The following is a 24476-nucleotide window of genomic DNA, read 5'->3' as shown; positions in this document are numbered from 1 at the left end:
AGTCTTTAATAAAGACTTAAAGGTCGAGACCGAGTCTGCATCTCTCACATGGACAGGCTGACCATTCCATAACAATGGAGCTCTATTGGAGAACGCCCTGCAAGAGCTCTGATAGGCTGGAGGACGTCCTCTGGAAGTTATCATAATTACCGTGTAAGTCTATGGAAGGGGGTGAGAACCTTCTTTGCAAAATAGTTTGTTTTAATAAATCATTTGGTGACGTGATTATATTCAGTATAGTTTTTTTTATGTTTTACAATTTGAATTTTTATAAAATTCACTGAGTAGGATGTTAGAGTTTGGAGGGGTTTTGGGGGATGGGGTAGGTCTATTAGAGGGTAGTAGGGCTATTTTTATTTTTATTTTTATACGAGGTACTGTGTCACGTAGGAGGATTTTGAAATGTTGTAAACCGTGATTGACCGCACACTCCAGCACAGTGGGTGGCGGCATTCACCTTTAACGTTGTTTTGCGGACCGCCATTATGTCATGGAAGAAGACGAAGAAGATGACGTAATTTCCTTATTCAGGAAAAAGGACGTCAGTCAGAGAATTTGCGCTGTAGCTCTTGAAGACTTGTTATTTTGTGACATTAACGTTTAAATCCTGTAGTAATTTGACTTAAGCTAATACATCTACATTAAAGTTTTTAATTCAGAAAGCTAACGAAAGAGACTATCGTCGTAGCCAACGGTTTTCTACCTGTCCTTGCGCAAACATTATTAACCATCAAGCCCAACATCTGACTGTCATGGATCAAATAGCGATCACTGCAGAAGTACCAAAGGTGAGTTGGTTAGCTAAGATTAGGTAGTCAGTCCGACGTTCTGGACATGTAAAATGGCCCTGGTCGTGGCAAAAACCGAGCCTTTAAATAGTTTGTCTGGGGAAGGACATATAACATGATCTAGTTTTAAATACAGCTATAAGTGAATTGATCTAACTAACACTGGCTAGTTAGTTAATTCATACGTTTATCAACCAATACCAGCTAAGTTTGATACTAGCTAACAGGCTGATATGCTTCAAACGTTGGCTAGTTAGACAAGTCAGGGCATGTCCCTGGCTGCCTTTTTTATACAGTATGGCGACAGGTAACGTTATAGCAAAGATTTAACTAAACCAAGATAGGCCACAGCTTGTCGTTTCTACTGGGAACAAATTAGTCATATTGGTCAGAAAAAGCAAGGAGATTGTCCTATCGGTGTTTATAGCACAGATGGAACAATGAGACAGGTAATTCGCCGGATATATAATTGTGACGCATCCGCTTGGCGTTTCCACTACCTACCAAATATGGGTAGTGAGAGGAAGCCCAGTGACCGGCAGTGGGAGAAGATAGAACGAGATGGATTTTAGCCGACATTCTGCAAATTTTCTCAACGATTAAACATTTTCTCAATACAGTTCAGTTCCCAAAATTTAAATATGTTACGAACATAGTGCATTAAGTTGTAGACTTTACCTTTTGCCAAAGTCTCCCAAAAATTGCGTTGTTTAGGAAAGGCGAAATTAGTTATTGCACACGCGCACTCACAGAGCAGGCGTTCCTTTTAACGGAACAATGCAAATGTTTGTTCCGTTTGAAACGTTTGGTTTAGTTATAAAAAATATTGGGTTATAATTAGTTTCACTAACTTAGTAACTAGCTAATTGGTTACTGCTTTATTCAAGCACGTGGTACATAGATGTGTTAGCAAAGGGAAAAATCATGTTGTATTGTGTTGCCATTACCTAACTAATAATGTGATTGAATGGTCCTTCAGAGTCCATGGGGTGCCACCACAACCAAGGTGGTGTGTCCCTGCTCCTTCACTGATGTCATGAGCGAGCAGCTGGCCAAGCAACTGGATGATGAAAGTCATTATTTCCCTGATTTCTCAAAGTAAGTCCTGTCAATATCACCAGTCTGTTATCGATTCTCATGAACTTGTAAGGACTTTTTCAAATGACATTTTCACCCTCTAGTCTAGCTGGTGTACACTTCTGTGTTAATTGTTAGTGTCAATGTAAAGAAAGAAAAGTTGCACACTATATATGCGCCTAACAATTGAATGTGCCAACCTAATATCCTAATTGTAAGTCAAACCACTCGGACATTGGGTTATTTTTGAGAAGTATGTCCGATATCATACGTCTCTGTTTTAGTGTCAGCGCTGCTCTGGATGCCGGTGAGGAGCGAGAGACAGACAATGATCTGATGCTGGCTCAGATGCTGCAGATGCAGTTTGACAAGGAGTTTGACACCCAGCTACGCACAGAAGAAAAGAAGTTCAATGGGGATAGCAAACGTAAGCCTATGGACAAGTCCTGTATTAAAACCATACAAGGGTTGTCGCTATACCAGTATCTCGATACTCTGAGCTATTGTGGCAATGAAACAAAACATGAAGTGGATTTAATTTCTTGGCTAAAACACTTCTAATCTTAGAAATAAAGAGCCTTATGTTGTCACATTTGTTTATTTTGCAAGCTATAGCATCCACAATTTTACATGAAGTAGGTTTTTATAGGACCATAGTTTATTTTTTGCCATGGAAAATCTGGTATCGTAGTATCGTGATACTTGTATCGTGACAACCCTACGAAGGGTTGTGTTCATTCTGCATCAAATGGAAGACATTTTCAGTACCAAAATGTTTACAAATATTTTCTGTTTGGTACTCTTAATAAACACGACCAAGTTTCTGGAGTGTAAAAAGGAATCAAGTGGTAATATGAAGAATTTGAGATATGATTGGTATATACTGTTGCAGTATCCATCTCCTTTGAGAACTATCGCATGGTGCACCCTTACGAGGCCAGCGGCAGCTCTGAGGATGAAGTTGATTGGCAAGATAGTTGTGACGACCCCTACAAAGCTGGTAAAGTCTATCACTTTGTAATTTTACACCTATACTAGTATTGTAGCTAGGTCCTATACATCTACTGTATACATGTAACAGGACAACGTCTTGCTGCATAGAATATTGGTGGCTGTTGGTCTTTTCATGATATTGGTGATTGGTTATGTTAAAGTAATAGTTAAACTTTCAATATTAACTTTTGTTCAATGTATTCCAGACAAGCCCACGACAACTCCGAGGAGAGGCTTTACTGGGAAAGGCAAGAACATCACTACTAAGCACGATGAGGTTGTGTGTGGCAGGAAGAATACTGCACGCATGGACAATGTAAGAGTTATAACAAGAGAACCTTTTGGCTTGGTACTGTCCAATGTAGGGGAAGCTACTCTGAAAATATAGTTTACCAGCTATTAGTTAACTTAATTATCGTATGTAAATCTGAAATGTCATTAACTACAAATTGCAAAAACATATCACTTTGGGGCATATGTTAATAGAATGTGTAATTTAGCCTGCTAAACACAAAAACTTCTCACTTGAAACATTAGGTGAGTCTGATGCTGAAAAATAAATGCTATTATTGCCAACACCTTACAAAAGTAATTAACTACTGAAAATGCTACCTAGATTTGAATTTAGTTAAACTACCACCAAGATACTACAAAATGTAGTTAAATTACTAGTTGAACTACGTGTAGTTCACTACTCCCCAACACTGAGACATGGGTATTTAACATCATTAATACACCTCTGCTGTTTTCAACCAAGATCTCAGCGATCACTGCCTCATTGCCTGCATCCGTAATGGGTCAGCGGTCAAACGAGCTCCACTCATCACTGTCAAACGCTCCCTGAAACACTTCAGCGAGCAGGCCTTTCTAATCGACCTGGCCGGGATATTCTGGAAGGATATTTATCTCATCCCGTCAGTAGAGGATGCCTGGTTATTTTTTTTAAATGCCTTCCTCACCATCTTAAATAAGCATGCCCCATTCAAGAAATTTAGAACCAGGAACAGATATAGCCCTTGGTTCTCTCCAGACCTGACTGCCCTTAACCAACACAAAAACATCCTATGGCGTTCTGCATTAGCATCGAAACAGCCCCCGTGATATGCAACTTTTCAGGGAAGCTAGAAACCAATATACACAGGCAGTTAGAAAAGCCAATGCTTTTTCAAGCAGAAATTTGCTTCCTGCAACACAAACTCAAAAAAGTTCTGGGACACTGTAAAGTCCATGGAGAATAAGAACACCTCCCAGCTGCCCACTGCACTGAGGTTAGGAAACACTGTCGCCACTGATAAATCCACTATAATTGAGAATTTCAATAAGCATTTTTCTATGGCTGGCCATGCTTTCCACCTGGCTACCCCTACCCCGGTCAACAGCACTGCACCCCCCACAGCAACTCGCCCAAGCCTTCCGCATTTCTCCTTCTCCCAAATCCAGTCAGCTGATGTTCTGAAAGAGATGCAAAATCTGGACCCCTACAAATCAGCCGGGCTAGACAATCTGGACCCTTTCTTTCTAAAATGATTTGCCGAAATTGTTGCAACCCCTATTACTAGCATGTTCAACCTCTCTTTCGTGTCGTCTGAGATTCCCAAAGATTGGAAAGCAGCTGCGGTCATCCCCTTTTTCAAAGGGGGGGGACTCTTGACCCAAACTGCTACAGACCTATATCTATCCTACACTGCCTTTCTAAGGTCTTCGAAAGCCAAGTCAACAAACAGATTACCGACCATTTCGAATCCCACCGTACCTTCTCCGCTATGCAATCTGGTTTCAGAGCTGGTCATGGGTGCACCTCAGCCACACTCAAGGTCCTAAACAATTTCTTAACCGCCATCGATAAGAAACAATACAAAATTGCCTCCAATACCCTACTCAATAAATTGGATGCAGGCTACAGTGCCATCTGTTTTGTCACCAAAGCCCCATATACTACCCACCACTGCAACCTGTACGCTCTCGTTGGCTGGCCCTCACTTCATACTCGTCGCCAAACCCACTGGCTCCAGGTTATCTACAAGACCCTGCTAGGTTAAGTCCCCCCTTAGCTCGCTGGTCACCATAGCAGCACCCACCTGTAGCACGCACTACAGCTGGTATATCTCTCTGGTCACCCCCAAAACCAATTCTTCCTTTGGCCACCTCTCCGTCCAGTTCTCTGCTGCCAATGACTGGAACGAACTACAAAAATCTCTGAAACTGGAAACACTTATCTCCCTCACTACCTTTAAGCACCAGCTGTCAGAGCAGCTCACAGATTACTGCACCTGTACGTAGCTCATCTATAATTTAGCCCAAACAACTATCTCTCCCCCTACTGTATTTATTTATTTTTCTCCTTTGCACCCCATTATTTCTATCTCTACTTTGCACATTCTTCCACTGCAAATCTACCATTCCAGTGTTTTACTTGCTATATTGTATTTACTTTGCCACCATGGCCTTTTTTTGCCTTTACCTCCCTTATCTCACCTCATTTGCTCACATTGTATATAGACTTATTTTTCTACTGTATTACTGACTGTATGTTTGTTTTACTCCATGTATAACTCAACACTGTTGTATGTGTCGAACTGCTTTGCTTTATTTTGGCCAGGTCGCAATTGTAAATGAGAACTTGTTCTCAACTTGCCTACCTGGTTAAATAAAGGTGAAACATTTTTTTTTTGCATACACACTGAGGTGAACATATTCTGAATTGTCAGCCATTTTGAAATCACCCTCTCTGTCTTGTCTTCCCAGTTTGCCCCAGAGATCAATGTGGGAGATGGACTTGGCATGGACCTGAAGCTCTCCAACCAGGTGTACAACTCCCTCAAGCAACACTGCTACTCTGAGCAGCGTCGCAGTGCACGGCTGCATGAGAAGAAGGAGCACTCCACTGCTGTGAGTTTATACAAATAGTAGTGCTGAGCGATTTACAGAAACGTCAGTTTATTTATGTTTTTTAAACAAATTGACTGATGTAGGTTAAATTACTAGAATTTGATTACGTTTGTGTTTTTTCTGAGTTCAATGTGCACGTTGCACAGTTTCTCTAGAGATAACTGACTTTTTAATTTTTTTAATTTATTATTGTATATATATTTTTTACCTTTATTTAACTAGGCAATTCAGTTAAGAACAAATTCTTATTTACAATGACGGCCTAGGAACAGTGGGTTAACTGCCTTGTTCAGGGGCAGAACGACACATTTTTACCTTGTCAGCTCGGGGATTCGATCTAGCAACCTTTCGGTTACTGGCCCAACACTCTAAGCCACAGGTGTCAAACTCATTCCACGGAGGGCCGAGTGTCTGCGGGTTTTCGCTCCTCCCTTGTACTTGATTGATGAATTAACATCACTAATTAGTTAGGAACTCCCCACACCTGGTTGTCTAGGACTTTATTGAAAGGAAAAACCAAAAACCTGCAGACACTAGGCCCTCCGTGGAATGAGTTTGACACCCCTGCTCTAAGCACTAGGCTACCTGTCGCCCCTAAGGCTTTAATGGGGAGTTGTATTTTCCAACTGGCCAATATTCTACATAGATTAGTGCATAAAATGTGGTAATTAACTACAAAGACCATAATCCATTGCCCATCTACCTGTCCGCTCTGTTTCATTCATGCCTGCTACGAATGAGTCAGAATGTGCAATCGTGAGGGGATATAGAGAGCAGCTGTTGCTTCGCGAGGTATCTCTACCTAAAAATACATGAGTGATTGATAGTTGGTCTTCAGCAGTCCATAAAAGTATGCCTTATTTACTTTGAAGAACTCCAAAATAGTGATTTTGTCAGACAGCATAGGCAGCAGCTCTATAAAGATGAGATGATGACTTGGAATAAAATAATAGTCAAGAAAAACAAATTTAATATACACTACTTTCCTAAAATATTTAAGTATTTTTGGGGGGTATCTGTACTTTACTATTTATATTTTTGACTTATTTTACTTCGTTACATTCCTATAGAAAATAATGTACTTTTTACTCCATACATTTTCCCTGACACCCAAAAGTACTCATTGCATTTTGAATGCTAAGCAGGACAGGAAAATGGTCCAATTCACACACTTATCAAGAGAACATCCTCGGTCATCCCTACTGCCGCTGATCTGGCGGACTCACTAAACACATTATGTCTGAGTGTTGGTGTTCACCTGGCTATCCGTAAATAAATAAATTGTGCCGTCTGGTTTGCTTAATATTACAAAATTGAAATTATTTATACTTTTACGTTTGATACTTAACTAGATTTAAAACCAAATACTTTTAGACTTTTACTCAAGTAGTATTTTATTGTGTGACTTTTACTTGAGCCATTTTCTATTAAGGTATGTTTACTTTTACTCAAGTATGACAATTGGGTACTTTTTTCCACCACTGTAAATGAGTGATAAGCAGTCATGGGCTGTCACTACCATCATGGCACTTTTATTAATTGTTTTATTCTGTGTTACTGCATTCAAGCAAAATAATTTAAACCGTAATTAAAAACGTGATTATGAAAAAATAATCAAACAAAACCGACCTCAAAAAGGACTAATCGCTCAGCACTAACAAGTAGCAAAATTCACCACTATAGAAGTCTTTGAATTTCAAAATAACACTGTGCAAAGACTTCTACAATCAGATCTGTATTATTTTAATAGACTTTCATGCTTTCCTAATTCTCTCCTCCTGATCCTCATGATTTTTATTTTTTTTCCCCTTCGTTTTTTCTCCCCTTGTCTCTCTAAGGAACAAGCAGTGGACCCAAGGACCCGTCTGCTCATGTACAAAATGGTGAACGCAGGCATTCTGGAGAACATCAACGGCTGCATCAGCACTGGAAAGGAGTCTGTGGTGTTCCACGCAAATGGGGGAAGGTGAGGATGTCATCGTGACAAGTTGTCGCAAGAACCCACACCTTGAATTGGTTGACCCAAGGTTGATTGACCCTAAAGGTGTTGTTACCTGCGTGAAGATGAGTCAGATCTGAATAGAAATTTACCCAACTGTGGTTGCCTAAGGTTATGGCATGACATTTACATTGTGATGACAATCATTGACATAGATTCTATAGCAGTAGCCTTATTTGTCATTAGCCATAGTTGTATTAAAATAAATATTAAACTGTGTTACATGTTTTGGTACAGAGCTACTTCCTTAAATGTCTGTTAATTAAGTTTGTTTCTAACTGTTTCAATACTGTTGCATGTGTGTTTTTCTCTCCTAGCATGGAGAAGAATGCTGTCCCAGATGAGTGTGTGCTCAAGGTCTTCAAGACCACACTCAATGAGTTCAAGAACCGTGACAAGTACATCAAGGATGACTACCGCTTCATAGACCGCTTCAGCAAGCTGAACCCCCGCACGATCATCCGCCTGTGGGCTGAGAAGGAGATGCACAACCTGGCTCGGTGGGTGGTGGCGATGTCACCTACACTGAGTGTACAAAACATTATGAACACCTTCTCTTTCCATGAGACTGACCAGGTGAAAGCTATGATTCCTTATTGATGTCACTTGTTAAATCCACTTCAACCAGTGTAGATGAAGGGGGAGACAGGTTAAGTAATGATTTTTAAACCTTGAGACATGGATTGTGAATGTGTGCCATTCAGAGGGTGAATGGGCAAGACGAAATATTTAAGTGCCTTTCAACCGGGTATGGTAGTAGGTGCCAGGCGCACCGGTTTGTGTCAAGAACTGCAACGCTGTTGGATTTTTTAGCAAGAAAGTTCCACCACCCAAAGGACATCCAGCCAACTTGACACAACTGGCATTGGAGTCAACATGGGCCAGCATCCCTGTGGAAATCTTTCGGTACCTTGTAGAGTCTGATGAATTAAGGATGTTCTGAGGGCAAAGTGGTGGGGGTGCGCAACTCAATATTAGGAAGGTGTCCTTAATGTTTTGTACACTCTGTATATGGACCAACACCAATTCACCTGCTTTTTATCTAAACTCAATTCAAATAACTTTTTCATGTAGTTTTTTTAATATCAAATTATTCACAGTAAATTGCCAATCACCACCTATAGCCATAAAAAAAAAAAAATCCAATGCTCCAACTGTGTATGGCTCATGGTCTTTCTTTTCCCCCCTACACTCCATCAGTATGAAGAAAGCTGGCATCCCATGCCCCGAGGTGGTGGTTCTGAAGAAGCACATCCTTGTGATGTCGTTCATCGGCAAGGACCATGTGCCGGCTCCCAAACTGAAGGAGGCCATGTTGGGCTCTGGGGACATGAAGAGGGCCTATTACCAAGTGGTTCATGTAAGTGCAGCTTTACCACTATGCACTTTAACATAGACGTGGTTCTATTGGTGTATAGTTGCATACGTTTTACTAATATGCCTGGTTGTAAGTGCTAGTTCCATAGTGAGTTACCCAGATCATTATTCTGGATTACTTTGACCCTTGGATGTCTCTGTCCTTGCAGATGATGCAACAGTTGTATCAGGAGTGTAACCTCGTCCACGCTGACCTGAGTGAATACAACATGCTGTGGCATGAGGGCAAGGTACGCTATTCATCCTTTTCGTCTTAAACTTTTTTTTTATCCAGGTGGGTCAATCTACTTATTTTTACACTGGAAATTCAGGCATGAGATTGTACCTTGAGTGATGTAATAATCTTGTCTTTTGAAGGTTTGGCTGATTGACGTGAGTCAGTCCATCGAGCCCAATCACCCTCACAGCCATGAGTTCCTGTTCAGGGACTGCAGGAATGTGGCTACAGTAAGTTAGCTCACAGTTATCCAAGTACTGTAGGTTTAAATTGGCTGTTATTATGTACAGCTCACAGTAAATACTGACTAAAGTCCTGATTTGCTGTCACAACAATTAACGATCCATTTGAATGGATAATATATTTAGCTGCCACTCCTCAAAACATGCAATGAATGTTGGTGGAAAATGAGCGTAAGTGGAAACCAATATGTAAACTATTCTTAGACCAGCTTTGTATCAGTGACAAGCTGTTGGTTTTAATACCAATATATTGTTTTTTTATTTCTTCAACGCAGTTCTTCCAGAAGGGCGGTGTGTCTGAGGCCATGAACATGTACGAGCTCTTCAACGTCGTGTCTGGGCTGCAGCTCAGTGGTGACAGTGAGGCAGAGTTCCTTGCCCAGGTCAGAAAACATTGAGGCCCATATGAGGCATTTATTTCTCTGGTGAAGATGTATGTAGTTACATTGAATTCACAGAAATGCATTTTTCAGGCAGTTTTAAAGTGGACTCACATGTTATCTAGTCCCACACAGCATCAAAATCTATCATGTACTAAAGTGCCTTTTTGCGGTAGGGATGTTTATACTGGAATTTGACCCTAATCCATCAAATGAAATTGTATAAAGCGCCACAAATGCATTCGTCACAGTGCTTACCAGAAACCTGGGATTAAAATAGTAATTTTCATACAAAGTTGTCGTTTTCTAGATCGAGGCACTGGAGAAGATGAATGAGGACCACGTGCAGAGAAGGGGCAAGAAAATGTACACCTTCAGCGACGGAGGACCTCCCCTATTACACGACGAGGATGATTAACAAAGAGATATTAGACACCATGAATAGCTGCATGGAACCTGTTTGAGAGAATGGGTCGAGTAAACCCCCCATGGTCTCACAGTGAGGTATGCAAGAGGTCGAAAGGTCGCTGCATCCCAAGATGGTGTCATTGGCTTCAGTGGGCTAAAAAGGCTCCCAACCACCTCCATGAAATGTCAACATCTCATTCCATTACTACGGCTGTAGATGGAATGGATGGGGATGTCTGAGGGGGTACATGAGACAATGCCTCTACATGCACACACAATAATTGCTTTTTAAATGAGAGAGTATTAGTAACCAGCATTCATGACATTATGAACAAGTTATCTTCTCAAGTAAACTGAGCTCGAGTGAAAAGAGTTTTGCATTATGTTCTGAATGGAACAAATTGTCATCCAACATTTTGATGAAGAGCCATAAGTATCAGTGAATATTTTAATCATGAAAAGGTGCTGTCGTGACTGAAGACAGAATGAGTTGTTTGTAATTGTCTCCAAGATGCATTGAGGTCCGTTCTTACAATGGAGCTGTCATGTTTGTGTACTCTCATTAATTTCAATATTATGGTGGAAATAAATGGTAAAAATAAGTTATGCATTGTCATTCATTTTGCTTCGCTCTGGACAAATGGAGCAGAAGCTGCTGGAAGACACCAAACCACACCTACACTAGCAAATATAAAACAAAAGATGTATAACAAGCAACCTTTGTGTAACTACAACGTATCTTAGTCAGACAGTCCAACTTGTAAAATGTTTTAATGCCTCCAGAAACTACCCGTACCTTTTTGGAGCGTTTGATTTCAAAGTTTGACGATGGGATTTATATTTTGAAAGGGACATTTACTATGGTAGGCGATTCGCGTGATTTGCATGATTTTCAACCGGAACTTACCCTAGAGAGGTTCTTGGACCTTTGTTTCGCTAATTAGCAAGCACAGCCACTAAATCAAAATGACGATGTAAACATTTATGAAAACAAAAATACGATTTTTGATCTTTAGGGTTATGCATAAGATTAACAGTGGATTAAGGTTCGTTTTTATATCACATTTTAAGATGATCAATTGTAGAAATAGGCGGGGTTTATGACTGTCTAGTGACGAACCTATCTTTCGTACAAATCAGTTCTGAAATCGTTATACAGCACAAACACTGACAACTACAAGACATCATAGCATAACTGAAAGTTCACAATGAGTGAGGAACACTACCTTGAACTTTGTGAAAACCCTGTGCAATTTGAAAATGCGTCAAGCGTCAACAATGTGTTTTTCGACGAAGCGAATAAACAGGTACAGTAGCCTAGGCTAGCTAACGTTAGTTGGCTAGTGGCTTTGGGACACATCGGGAGTCCGTATGACTAGTCCAACCAATACACACTCCCGATGTGTCCAAACGCTAGCTAGCTAGCAGGATTATGCTCGTGACACCACACTGATATAGATAGCTACATGCTTTTAGTTAGCTCGTTTATAGCTAGCTAAATACATAATCCGTGAACTTTTACTTTTAAGACAATTACATTTCCTTTCATTCATCAAGAACAGATAGCTAACTAGATGAGGATGGCTGTCAACCGCGAAGAAGGTGTAGCCATACAGTATGACTAATTTAATGTGTTCGGTGAAGTTGGTTTTATATTCACACATTCGGACATTCAACAGACATTCGCCAAAATCTATTTAAAATAGTAAAAATCAATAACTAATTCATTGATTGTCACAGAAACATACAACTATGTATGGTTTATTCTATAAACGTCTAGCATACTTTTACAACCTTTGTTTTAAATAAAAGTTCCAGTTTTGATTTGATGGAAATACATAAAATCTTTCAAATGCAATTTAAAGCTGTATAAATCAATAACTAATTCACTGTTTGTCACAGAAACATCAAACTATGATTTATTCTATAAATGTCTAGCATACCTTTGTACAACCTTTGTTTTGACTAAATATTACAGTTTTGATTTGATATAAATACGTCATCTATAATATGCCATTTAAAGCGGTATACAGTACATCAATAACTAATTCAGTGATTGTCGCAGAAAAAAGTGAAAATATGCATTTATTTGCAATAGCTTTAAAGAAATGTTACTTTCAAGTGCAATTTGTTCTATATCAAGTTAGACAATATTTACATAAAGTTGTACAATGTTTACAATCTTAAATTTTATGCTAAATCAATGTTTGCATTTTTAGTGCAACAGTTCCACATTTTAAAGTAGTTACAAGGCACAACTGTCATTTATTTATACGTCTAATTTAACAGGACATTTCTAAGTGACCCCAAACTTTGAACGGTAGTGTACGTATATACTGTATATATGTATTAGCATGGGTATTGAAAGATACCAGAGGGTGGATAACAAAAAAAGCACTAATATAAGAAGTGGACTGTACATGTTTTGTTTTTGGGCTAAATGTATACATTATGATTTGTCTCTGAACTGTATGTGAACCCCTCTGCAATCTACTGGCACTAACCATTAAAAACGAGGACTTCGACCAGGCTGTCCCTATGCTATTTGCTCGCTTTCTCTCTTAAACTGCTAGCACAAAGCCTAAGTGAAAATTTGTTTTTTCACCAAAACAATATCAGACTAGCCCAAATCAGCTCTACATAATTCAGCAGGGAGGTGTGCAACTACCACACATTATATCCATTATACCAGTGGAGAAACTAAGTCACCTACATAGGTATTACCATATCCCTTTTAATTCACATTCCTTGCAGAAAGAACTATTTGCAAACCTTTTAAAATGTCCAGAAAGAAAGTGGTCTTAGAAGGGTATTTATACATTAAAATACACATTTTATGTGAATGGATGTGGAATTCTGCCAGGGTTTTAATGTCCTAGTTTTATATATTTTTCTTTACCTCCAACTCTATATATCCAAATGAGCCTATAAGGACCTTGGGGATTAGATGTACCATCATACCCATTGATCAAACGTATAACAGACAGACACTGCTCAAAAGCACTCAGTTGCCACTTTATTAGGTTCACCACCCTATTCACAAAAATAAATTGCTCCTACATACACCAAGTCCCGTGGTCTTGGCTTGCTAGACACTAAAGCATGCAGAGAAGTATTCAGGTATTCTGTTACTGTTTGTTTGAACTTTAGAATGTGCAAAATGACAGCACAGTCTGTGATGGTCTTTTGTAACTTAACACTTTTGCAACACTTTTTTCACTTTTGCAACTCCAACTGGACTTAAAAACTTGACAGTCTATCTCCTTTCCCAGTTTCATCAACAGTTCCGAATTAACGCTGTTCCAAATGTAAAAGGGTTTGTACCTAATAAAGTGACCACTGTATCTATAGACTTTCCAGGATGTGTTCTGGGAATACCCGGGGTATTAAACATTTGGCTGTAAGTGTTGAACACTTGAATCTATTACCTCAGGAGATGGTACCCTTCAGCTTGTCTGGGGATGACAAAGAAGTACTTCAACAAAGCCAAAATATAAAATGATTGGAAGGGGCTTCTTGGCTGTTAAATTAGACGCATAATTAAATTACTGTTGTGCCTTGTAACTACTTTAAAATGTGGAACTGTTACACCAAAAATGCAAACATTGATTGGGCATACAATTTAAGATTGTAAACATTGTACAACTTTATGTAAACATTGTCTAACTTTATATAAAATAAATTGCACTTGAAATGAACATTTCTTTAAAGTTATTGCAAATAAATGCATATTTTCACTTTTTCTGCGACACTCACTGAATTAGTTATTGATTTCTTCATCTTTACATGGCATTTTATAGATGTTATGTATTTCTATCAAGTCAAAACTGGAATTTTTCTCAAAACAAAGGTTGTAAAGTACACTAGACATGTACAGAATAAATCATACCTAGTTTAATGTTTCTGTGACAAACGGTGAATTAGTTATTGATTTATACAGCTTTAAATTGCATTTTATAGATTTTATGTATTTCTATCCAATCAAAACTGGAATTTGTATTCAAAACAGAGGTTGTAAAAGTATGCATGACATTTATAGAATAAATCATATCTAGTTTGATGATTCTGTGACAAGGTGAATTAGTTATTGAGTTTTACATTTGTAAATGGCTTTTGGCGAATGTCTGTTGAATGTCGAAAGTAAGTAAGTGAATATAAAACCAACTTTACCTCGGTAGGTAAAGGAGGTAGACAAATTGGTTAGCTATAGTATATAGTCAACATTAACAAATGTTTCTCCACTGGCAATACATTTACCAGACTAGACAAGGAGTAACCCTCAATTTTATGCTTCAGTAACCCTCATTTTATTGCTACCCTATCTAAATGTAATATTTACCTCCCAAATCCTTTTATATATTGAGCTTTCTCTGTTTACCCTTTTTGCCCATTCAGGTGTTTGCAGTACGATCAGGGGGTGCCACTGGGGTTGTGGTTAAAGGACCAGATGACAAAAACTCAGTTGCCTTCAGGTAACAACATTGCACATAACTTGTGATGATGAATATTGTAAGATCAGTGATGATGATCTCATGAAAGTATTTATTTTCTTCACAGAATGGATGACAAAGGAGAGGTGAAGTGCATTAAGTTTTCGATCGGAAATAAGATTTTGGCTGTCCAGAGAACACCAAAATCTGTGGTAAGCATTACATAAATCATTCTCGACTCAATGTAGGTAGCCTACCTCTAAGTTATTCCAACATTGTGTTTCCATGCTGATGGCCTGACCGAAAGCCTGTTTTATTTTAGGATTTCATAAGCTTCATACCGGATTATCCGCATTTGGAATGCTCCCAGGAATGTAAGGTATGCAAGCATATCCAGTGTCAAATGTTTCAAGTTAAAAATAGCTGTAATTTCTACATAGGTGCAACTAAGCATGAGTCAAATCTTCTATAGTTCTGGTTTTGATATTCAAATGTTTTGATTGGCAGATGAAGAATGCCAATATTTTGGGCTTCTGTTGGACCAACTGGAATGAAATCGTTTTCATCACTGACCAGGGAATTGAGTTCTACCAGGTAACTACACTGAGTGTACAACACATTAGGAACACCTGTCTAATATTGACTTGCCCCCCTCCCCCTTTTGCCCTCAGAACAGCCTCAATTTGTCAGGGCATGGACTCCTTCGTCGTTGGCTGGATGACTTTTGGGTGGTGGACCATTCTTGATACACACGGGAAACTGTTGAGCGTGAAAAACCCAGCAGTGTGGCATTTCTTGACACACTTAAACTGGTTCGCCTAAAATCTTTTGTCTTGCCCATTCACCCTCTTAATGGCACACATGCACAATCCATGTCTCAAGGCTTAAAAATTCTCCTCCCCTTCATCTACAGTGATTGAAGTGGATTTAACAAGTGACATAAGTAAGAGATCATAGCTTTCACCTGGTCAATCTATGTCATGGAAAGAGCAGGTGTTCCTAATGTTTGAAACGCTCAGTGTATATTTTACGACTCCTATTTCTTGTGATAAGGGAGTAATAAGCTAGTTGTTTTGTGGTTTAGGAATGCACTGTGTCCTAGATTATTGTTACACAAACGGTTGAATTGAACTTGTATTGTTCTTTTCTATACTAAAACATTGTCACATGAAGCTTATGTGACTCGGTCAACTCAATCCAAACTACAACCACTAGAGGTCTCAATTTAACTGACTGCTATGAATTTGGCAGATTTTGCCCTAGTGCGATGTGTAAGGTCAAATTGTACCTGGAAAAAGCATGTATATATGGATGTCTACTAGGCTCCAAATGCGTTCTAGAAAAATGTCTTCTTGTGCCAGTTTTTCCGACATTAGACAGATGATGAAGTGTATGTCAAAGAGATGCCCGCTGTGTTTAGGTGCTTCCTGACAAACGCAGCCTGAAGCTGCTGAAGAGTCAGAGCGTCAATGTGAACTGGTACATGTACTGTCCTGAGACTGCAGTCATCCTGCTCTCTACCACCGCCCAGGGAAACGTGCTGCAGCCGTTTGCCTTCAAAGTAAGTGGTCACAACTGAGATAATAAATGTTTCAGACATGTCCACAACCGGATACAGTAAGACACGATATATTCCACCAAAGCTCATGTTCATGTTTGAGAAAGCATTAGCAGCCGCAAGTTGCTGAAAATCTATTCATCAAACATTTGATAGGTTAGTGTTTCATTTGATTTGATTAAAGTGGTTGTCCAAGCTCACTGTCGTTATCTTGTTTTTGATGGTGTTGACCTACCTGTTGTTGTTTGTACCTGCAGAGTGGGACCATGTCTAAAATGCCCAAGTTTGAGATTGAGCTTCCAGGGGTTCCCAAGCCAGCCAAGCTCAATCTGACAGAGAGGGACATTGCTGTGGCCACCATGTAAGTTTGCATCTGTGTTTGAATTGAAATGTCATAGTTTGGCTCGATATTCAAGTAACATTTTCAAACAACTTTTGGCAGTATAAAAAGCTAAGTGAGTTGTTCACTTTGTTTCTAATGGTAGATACGGTCAGCTGTATGTAATGTATCTGAAGCATCACTCCAGAACTACTGACAGTCCCTGTGCTGAGGTGGTCCTCTATCAGCTACCCAGGTAAATCTTACATTTCATATAGCATATTCCTAATGGGCATTGCTCTAAACATGCTGAAATTCATACTACTAACTTAACAAGGTCATGCAGCAATCATATCACCCTAATATGCAGAGTTGCTAGAGACATTAATTCAACCACCTTGAAATGAAATATGTATGGTGTTATTTGTGAATAGGGAATAGCTGAAGGGATAAAGTGACATTATGTCAGTCACTGTCCTGACCAATGGTTTATATATACACTAGATTACTGATAGGGGGCGCTGTGTTGAAGCCACCGTGACTCCATTTTGGCACTCCCCCACCATTGTAAGCAATATTTTGGAAGCTATAGAAATGCATTTATTAATGTCTACATTCGTTTTTGACACGTTTATTATATTACAGACAACTTAACGGGGAGTAGGAACTGTCCTCCATTGGAATTAATAGAATTCTACAGTATTTCAATTAAATGTTTGAAGGACCCCCCCCAAAAAATTGAGGAAAATGTTTTTAGATGTTTTTTTGTATGTTTAGCTCACAATTTAATTTAAAAGTATGCATTAAGGTGTCTGTAATATAATAAACATGTCAAAAACAAATGTAGACAATACATGTATTTCTATAGCTTCCAAAATATTGTTTACAATGGTGGGGGAGTGCCAAGATGGAGTCACGGTGGCTTCAACACGGCGCCCCTGGCCAATATGGCCGACCGGTGGCATCAAAGCTTCTCAATGGTCAATACATAGCATCAGAAATCCAGGGTTTATATAAGTCATTGGTCCTGACTAACAGCATGTTGTTCCCAGGGAGGGATCCTGTAAGAAGACCAACGTGTTAAAACTCAACACCACAGGGAAGTTTGCCCTCAACGTGGTGGATAACCTGGTTGTTGTGCATCATCAGAGCTCTCAGGTGAGTTCCTTTTGGCAGAAATTGAGAGCTCGTGACTATAAGATTCTATCTGCAAAAAGATGATTCTGAAATAATTTGGTTTTAAAGATCTTAACCCTTATTGGTTTGAATGGTGTCAGCAATTTTAATCTTGTATTCTTTTGAATTTAACAACATGAATTGGGGTATTTAGACTACTATATAGGTAGAGAACATTAAACAGAACAATGCTACTGTACGTCAATAACTACATTTTGACAAAAATTCAGAAAGAACCTTATAGTCCCAAGTTCGCGGCAGCCTCGAAGTTAGACAAAAAAATACTACTATCGTGTTGTTCCATATCCAATGTCCAAACACGTTCAGTCCTGAATGATGTAGATAATGTCTTCTGTTTCAGACCTCCATCATATTTGACATCAAGCTGCGGGAGCCTGACTGTGCTCTTAACGTCCATCAGCCTGTGTTGCCTGGTCGCTCCATCCACCCCTACAGGATTCCCCTAACAGGTATAGGCTACATGGATTGACTACTGTATGTGGCCATGCCGGTCCTTACCGACTGTCTGTCTGACTGGCTGACTGTCTGGGTTTATATTTGTCTCTTTGCCTGTGTTGTCTGCCTGTCCCTCCAGTTGTCTCTCTCTGTCTGTTGTTTTATTTTTTCGGGCCCCCATGTGTCATACTGTGTGAGACATTACAGAACTTTCAGAAGTTCACTCCCGTCTGTCACTTTTGAAAACAGTTTTTTTCCTCTCCTTGCGCTCCCTTATGTCCCATGTCTCTTTAACCCATGACAGGAACGAACTTCACGTCTCCCTGTCTCCATAGGTCCTGCTGCTGTGCCCACCCAGCCTCCGGTGCCTTGTGAGCTCTGTATCCTTTATGAAACGCCAGTAGCTAGATGAGCTACGGCGACACTTGTGTCAATGGAATGGTATCAATGATAATTGGGACGGATAGTATGGAGATGGTAAGTGTTGGTATTACTATGCTTCCCTTGACCTTCAGACTCCTCATCTTGGAGCGTCTTTCAACCCGATATCATCATCAGTGCAAGCGAAGGTGAGTGAGAAGAACATCTACACATCTAACCATAGACGACTATGTCCTGGCAAACTGTCTGGGTTAATTTGAACCAGAAAAAAACACTTGTAGGACTCCCCAGTGGCGCAGCGGGTTTAAGGGTTTGGCCGGGGGGGCTTTACTTGGCTCATCGCGCCCTAGCGACTCCTTGTGGCGGGCCGGGCGCCTGCAGGCTGACAACGGTAGTCAGTTGAACGGTGTTTCCTCCGACACATTGGTGCAGCTGGCTTCCGGATTAAGCTGCGGGTTTTAAGGAGATTTGGCGGGTCATGTTTTGGAGGACGCATGACTCAACCTTCGCCTCTCCCGAGCCCTTTGGGGAGTTGCAGCGATGAGACAAGATCGTAATTGGATTGCAATTGGATATCACAAAAATGGGGTGAAAAAGGGGGTAAAATACTAAAGAAAAAAGAAACAACCACTAGTCCTTAACCCCTATTCACTGTAGATCTGATAGGAACAGATAGGTATACAGTAACCACTGTGGTAGGAGAGCCACCTCGTTCTCTGGTAGACTATGTAGAATGGTTGCCATATTGCTTGCGCCTGTCCAAACTTCTCAGATCTACAGTTGGTTGTTTCCGGGTGGGACTCAGGTTCTCTCCTGTGCTGTGTGTTCCCCTTTTGCTTCAGGGTATCTGTGGTATCTGCAGGTGAAGCTGCCGCTGACCGTCAACCTCCTGCAGGACAAGGGCAAGCTGATGGACTTCCTCCTGCGCAGACGAGACTGCAAGATGGTAATCTTGTCCGTGTGCGCACAAAGTAAGACTACCTCGTGAAACATAGGGGAGACTGTTAGTTTCTGAAGCAAGCACACTAATAAAACAAGAAGTCGAGTTTGTTCATGATTAGAGAACCCCTAAACCATAGTGCCCGTAGATAGCGTTCACGCACTGTGTTTCAGTGCTCAACAGGGGAGATAAGGGGGGCTTACCAGTGGTGGCCACAGTGTTCGACAAACTCAACCAAGTTTACAAAGAGTACTTGGAGGCAGAGCAGACCTACACTGTGGTGAGTACAGTCTATGAAAACACTGCATAACGAAAGCCATGCTGTTTCTAGCACAGCTGTCTTGACTGCTAGTAAGGCATGATCAGAGTGTGTATGCATGTGGCTAAATGGATGTACTTCAATGATATTACTTATATTATTATAAATGCACAGAAAAACGAATTGTGTTAGTTCACTTAAGTCATTTGAAAATCAAGGGACACAGTGAAAATATATTTAGAACAGTAGTGATATCTCACTATTAGATATGTCTCAACAACGTTGATCTCGTAACTTGAATAACACAGAGGATGTAGCTGTTATAATCAGCTGAACAGATGAGAGTTTTGTCATCCGTGTTACGGCGGATCAGTAGCTCACACACTGTCTCAGTGACATGACCTTTGTTCTTTCCTGTTCATCTCTTCCAGGCTACGGAGTCTGGTCCCAGCCGAGGCAGCGCTGCTCGGGAGAGGCCCGTCCGGACGCAGGCGGTTATCGACCAGTCAGACATGTACACCCACGTCCTGTCCTCCTTCTCTGAGAAAAAGGTGACAGCGGCAAAGCACATATTTCAATGGCTGGCTTATAATTAAAATTTAAATAATCTCAATTACCTGTAAGATGACTGAACATTATATTGTTTCACCCCTCTAACAGGACACGTGTCACAAGTTTATCATTGCTGTGCTGATGGAGTACATTCGCTCACTCAACCAGGTCCAGATCACCGTCCAGGTACTCCTTTGCAGAAAAGCAGATATGTCTTTTGTGGAGGCTCTATCAGAACCTATTTTGTTCTTTTATGAGTTATGGTGAGATGCCACCGTTTCATGTTGTAACATGTTGCCAGTGCTACATTAGTATACTTTATGTTCCTGTAGATCCTACATATTAATTGGTCCATATTGCCCTGGAGATAATATTGAAATATTAAGGCACTCTCTGTTTCCGGAGGCGAAAGGAACGCACACCTGTTTAGGCGAGGTACTGGCTAGCGGAGTAGAACACTTCAAAAAGAAAAAGAGAGCTGCACACTCTAGGAGCTCAGATGCAACAATTGAATAACCTAATAACCACTCTCTGTTTCCCCCCCAGCATTACCTGTATGAGCTGGTCATTAAGATGTTGGTTCAGCACAACCTCTTCTACATGCTCCATCAGTTCCTCCAGTACCACGTCCTCAGCGACTCCAAGCCACTGGTGAATCAGCAATTACTACATACAGCTCAACTATTTCCTGGTAGTTTGCTGCTATAGTCATCAATAGCTTTTGGGTATTCAGGGGAGTAATACAACGTTTGGGACAAAGGGCTAGCAAGCTATTCACTGAAGACGCAATGCTTCAGAATAGACCTGGGTCAAATACATGTCAAATACTTTTTTTAAAAAGCTTGAGCTACGGTTCATATGGTTTTCCTGGTACATTGGAAACAATAGTAAAGCCCTTTGACATATGTATTTGACCCAGGTCTTTCACAATTCATTCTTACATGGTGTTTAATCCAATATAATGCGTGGGAAACTCTTCCCCCATCTACTTCTCCTGTGATCCCATTTCTCACCGGATAACTTTGTTTGAAGGATAAAAGGCATGATGTTGCTCTAATAGTGGTTGATTATTTACTCTCTCTCTCTCTTGTTTCATTGTTTGAGCTGACCTTGGATCAGTTCTACAGTAAGATCTTTATTTTGATTGGTCATGGAATTACCATGTGCATCACCATTCTCTCTAAGGCCTGTTTGCTGCTGTCTCTAGAAAGCACATACCCCCCTGCACACCAGCTCTCCCTGGATATGTTGAAGGTAGGATCCCTTACTTATGCACGCCCTCAAACACACACACTCAAACACTCCCTCAAAAAACAAACACACACACTGTTCAAACAGCTATCGAATATCACACATGACATCCAAAGTCCTTTGGAGAGTTTAATGTTTTTCCAGAGAATCCCATTTTAAAGGTCCATTAGTTTAGTTCCATTAGTATTGGTACAGCTAATTATAGCAAATAAGGAACCTTCAAGTGAACAAACTCCATTCATGGCTGAGTTATAACAATACATCTAGTTTGGTTTGTTTGAGTCAGCACAGTGATGGTTTCCCATGTGACGTTCTGATCTACAATATGTGTATGTATGTAACATACTGACCTATAACATCATACATCGATGTGTAACATGCTGATCTATAACATCATACATCTATGTTTGTGTGTGTGTGTGACAGAGACTGTCCACAGCCAATGATGAGATCGTGGAGGTGCTCCTGTCCAGACAGCAAGTGCTGGGTGCACTGCGCTTCATCCGCAGCGTGGGTGGCCACGACAACATCTCCGCCCGCAAGTTCCTGGACGCGGCACGCCAGACGGCCGACCAGATGCTCTTCTACACCATCTTCCGGTTCTTCGAGCAGAGGAACCTGCGTCTGAGAGGCAGCTCCAGCTTCAACCCAGGTGATGTGACACCACTACACTAGGCTTGCAGCTCAATTGGCCCCCTATTCCCTATGTAGTGCACTACTTTTCACCTTGGCCCACATAGCAGAACACTTCATCTAGAACCACATTGTCTTCAGCCAGATGGCTTGACTTATACACACCGATAGGTTGAATAAATTGTGTAGGAGTGACGCCAGACTATGTATTTTTATGGCTCTGGTCTGACTAAATCCTTTGTAATGACCGTAGAAATAATTCTCACATGGACTCTATTCTGTGGTAGAAATGTTGGCAATGCCGTTGTGTTCAATAATGAATGAGTGCCCTCCCTCTGTGTGATTTATATTAGATTGCCTTGACCCAAATAATAACTCTGCTAAGCCAGGAACAACAGGCATATGCTGAAACTGTTGCTTTTCTATTCATGTGGATGCATCTGATTGTTCCCTAACATAAAATTCTTACCACAATTGCATGGCTTCTTTGAACATGTGTGAATGGGCGAGTATCAATGATTGTGAACCTTTATCCTATAGGTTTCAGGTTTAATAGACACCCACATTATCAACGTAAACTGCAATTCAAGAGGATGACAAACAGCGTAGCATATACCTGTCTAAATACTGTATACAATTTTAAGAAATGTATAAATTAATAAGGACACCATGGGTACTAATGGTAAAAACACAATCAACGTGTTTGCAGTGGTGTAATAAATAAACCTGGGAATAAATGACTAATTAATACATGAATAGCTAATAAATGAATGAGTCTCCACCTAGCTGCCACTGGCATGTATTGAATGACCTTTGCCCTAATACTCTGTTTTGATTGGCCAATAGGTGAGCACTGTGAGGAGCATGTGGTATACTTCAAGCAAGTTTTCGGGGAGCAGGCACTCATGAAGCAAGTAACAGTTTGAGTCGAGACATATTTTATGTTATCCCACAGTCCATTAACTTATTGTAAATAATTGTTCAAATCATGCTAATAAAATAATTTGTACATGTTCTAACAATCAATGGTGTGTGACATGCTTTGCTTGTGCGTTAGTCCGCTTGACAAGACGTCCTTCTGACTAACCCTGGGTCATGCTCATTAGGGCATTCGATAGAAAATGTTTTGCAATGGTAAACGAAAAGGAGCATTTCTTATTGGACAAGTCAAGGTAGTCCTTCTGCCTAATGAACACAAACCTGGCTTATGGTTTGAAAAACATAATTATGATGGTGTCTGCTTCTATTGCCGACGGAAAACCTGAAATAATTTGATTATACGTAGATTTGACTTTTTAGGAAATTCCAATGGCATTCCTTTATTTTAAGCATTGTAGCGTCTAGGACATAGCATTACAGTGGAATGCTGTACTTTTGTATGTGTGAAGTGCACAATTAAAATTGATCTCCTAAACACCAAATACTAGTAGATACAGTATACAAACACAGGAAGAATGTCATGGTAACGTGTCAGACACTGTTGGCTCAGAGAGCGTGCAGTTGTCTCACAATTACCAACTGCTAAATTGAGTTGAATTACCGACTATTTTCTACTTGCATTACTGACTTCTAACCCCTCTGTAATAACATAGACAATCATAAAAACAGTGCTTGAGCCACCTCTGTTATCGGCTAGAAAAAAGCTGAGAGATGGGCCTGGATAAATGTAACCACTCTCAAATTCATAGACAGACCAATGGATACAAGGACTGACCATGATATTTAAAAGTATAGTTTTAACCATGTTTTGAGGCTATACAGTGTTTGTTTACATGTATACCGCTTATAAACATTGGAGTAAAAAGCTTATTTGGGGTTCTGATGTGGTACGACAGTTGAACTAAACTCATGAGTTATATTCTTCAAGAGTTATATAAGTTATATTCTTCAAGAATCAATGGGTATGTCATTCATTTATAAGTAAAACAAATTAATGTAGCAACTAAGGCTGCGTTTACACAGGCAACCCAATTCTGATAAATATATTTTAATTAAACAAATCAGCTCTAAAAAATATATTTTAGTTGTATTTTCCTTCTTTTAAACCGCATTTCCGTGGTATCTAAATGGCAGTTACAGTCTTGTCTCATCGCTGCAACTCCCGTACAGACGAGAGAGAGGCGAAGGTCGAGAGACCTGCTTCCCCCGAAA

General features: G+C 40.1%; 2 protein-coding genes across 5 annotated transcripts; both read left to right on the top strand.

Moving 5' to 3' along the window:
• Nucleotides 1-493: 493 nt before the first annotated feature.
• LOC129859184 (serine/threonine-protein kinase RIO3-like) lies at nucleotides 494-10972 on the top strand. Of its 2 annotated transcripts, none has more exons than XM_055928629.1 (13): nucleotides 494-788; nucleotides 1768-1886; nucleotides 2150-2292; nucleotides 2758-2865; nucleotides 3065-3174; nucleotides 5604-5747; nucleotides 7586-7713; nucleotides 8064-8246; nucleotides 8947-9106; nucleotides 9273-9353; nucleotides 9481-9570; nucleotides 9858-9965; nucleotides 10273-10972. In XM_055928629.1, the coding sequence occupies exons 1-13, from the start codon at nucleotides 753-755 to the stop codon at nucleotides 10378-10380; spliced, it is 1518 nt and encodes a 505-aa protein (XP_055784604.1). In that variant the 5' UTR covers nucleotides 494-752; the 3' UTR covers nucleotides 10381-10972. The 2 variants fall into 2 exon arrangements, with proteins under 2 accessions (XP_055784604.1, XP_055784605.1); XM_055928630.1 differs by lacking the exon at nucleotides 494-788 and adding an exon at nucleotides 1333-1407.
• Nucleotides 10973-11449: 477 nt separating this feature from the next.
• Nucleotides 11450-23351, top strand: LOC129859181 (regulator of MON1-CCZ1 complex-like). Of its 3 annotated transcripts, XM_055928623.1 has the most exons (20): nucleotides 11455-11677; nucleotides 14766-14842; nucleotides 14928-15012; nucleotides 15123-15179; nucleotides 15308-15394; nucleotides 16221-16361; nucleotides 16616-16719; nucleotides 16844-16933; nucleotides 17730-17835; nucleotides 18215-18323; nucleotides 18645-18689; nucleotides 18825-18878; nucleotides 19533-19661; nucleotides 19804-19910; nucleotides 20321-20440; nucleotides 20550-20627; nucleotides 20988-21092; nucleotides 21627-21695; nucleotides 22119-22344; nucleotides 23172-23351. In XM_055928623.1, exons 1-20 carry the CDS (start codon nucleotides 11579-11581, stop codon nucleotides 23249-23251), a joined length of 1968 nt encoding a protein of 655 aa, XP_055784598.1. In that variant the 5' UTR covers nucleotides 11455-11578; the 3' UTR covers nucleotides 23252-23351. The 3 variants fall into 3 exon arrangements, with proteins under 3 accessions (XP_055784600.1, XP_055784599.1, XP_055784598.1); XM_055928625.1 differs by lacking the exon at nucleotides 23172-23351 and having other exon boundaries at nucleotides 11450-11677; nucleotides 20988-21132; nucleotides 22119-22236; XM_055928624.1 differs by lacking the exon at nucleotides 19804-19910 and having other exon boundaries at nucleotides 11454-11677; nucleotides 19533-19636.
• Nucleotides 23352-24476: the final 1125 nt, after the last annotated feature.

The sequence above is a fragment of the Salvelinus fontinalis genome, chromosome 7 (genome assembly GCF_029448725.1).
Source record: "Salvelinus fontinalis isolate EN_2023a chromosome 7, ASM2944872v1, whole genome shotgun sequence".
Taxonomy (NCBI): domain Eukaryota; kingdom Metazoa; phylum Chordata; class Actinopteri; order Salmoniformes; family Salmonidae; genus Salvelinus; species Salvelinus fontinalis.
This window is presented reverse-complemented; position numbering and strand designations above follow the sequence as displayed.

Excerpts from the sequence above, each read along its gene's own strand:
- LOC129859184 (XM_055928629.1), top strand. The coding sequence starts at position 753 with ATGGATCAAATAGCGATCACTGCAGAAGTACCAAAG. Across the intron at positions 9,107-9,272 it reads CCTATTACCAAGTGGTTCAT|ATGATGCAACAGTTGTATCA; the intron begins GTAAGTGCAGCT and ends CTGTCCTTGCAG. Across the intron at positions 9,571-9,857 it reads ACTGCAGGAATGTGGCTACA|TTCTTCCAGAAGGGCGGTGT; the intron begins GTAAGTTAGCTC and ends TCTTCAACGCAG.
- LOC129859181 (XM_055928623.1), top strand. The coding sequence starts at position 11,579 with ATGAGTGAGGAACACTACCTTGAACTTTGTGAAAACCCTGTGCAATTT. Across the intron at positions 16,362-16,615 it reads TGCAGCCGTTTGCCTTCAAA|AGTGGGACCATGTCTAAAAT; the intron begins GTAAGTGGTCAC and ends TTGTACCTGCAG. Across the intron at positions 18,324-18,644 it reads CTACAGGATTCCCCTAACAG|GTCCTGCTGCTGTGCCCACC; the intron begins GTATAGGCTACA and ends CTGTCTCCATAG.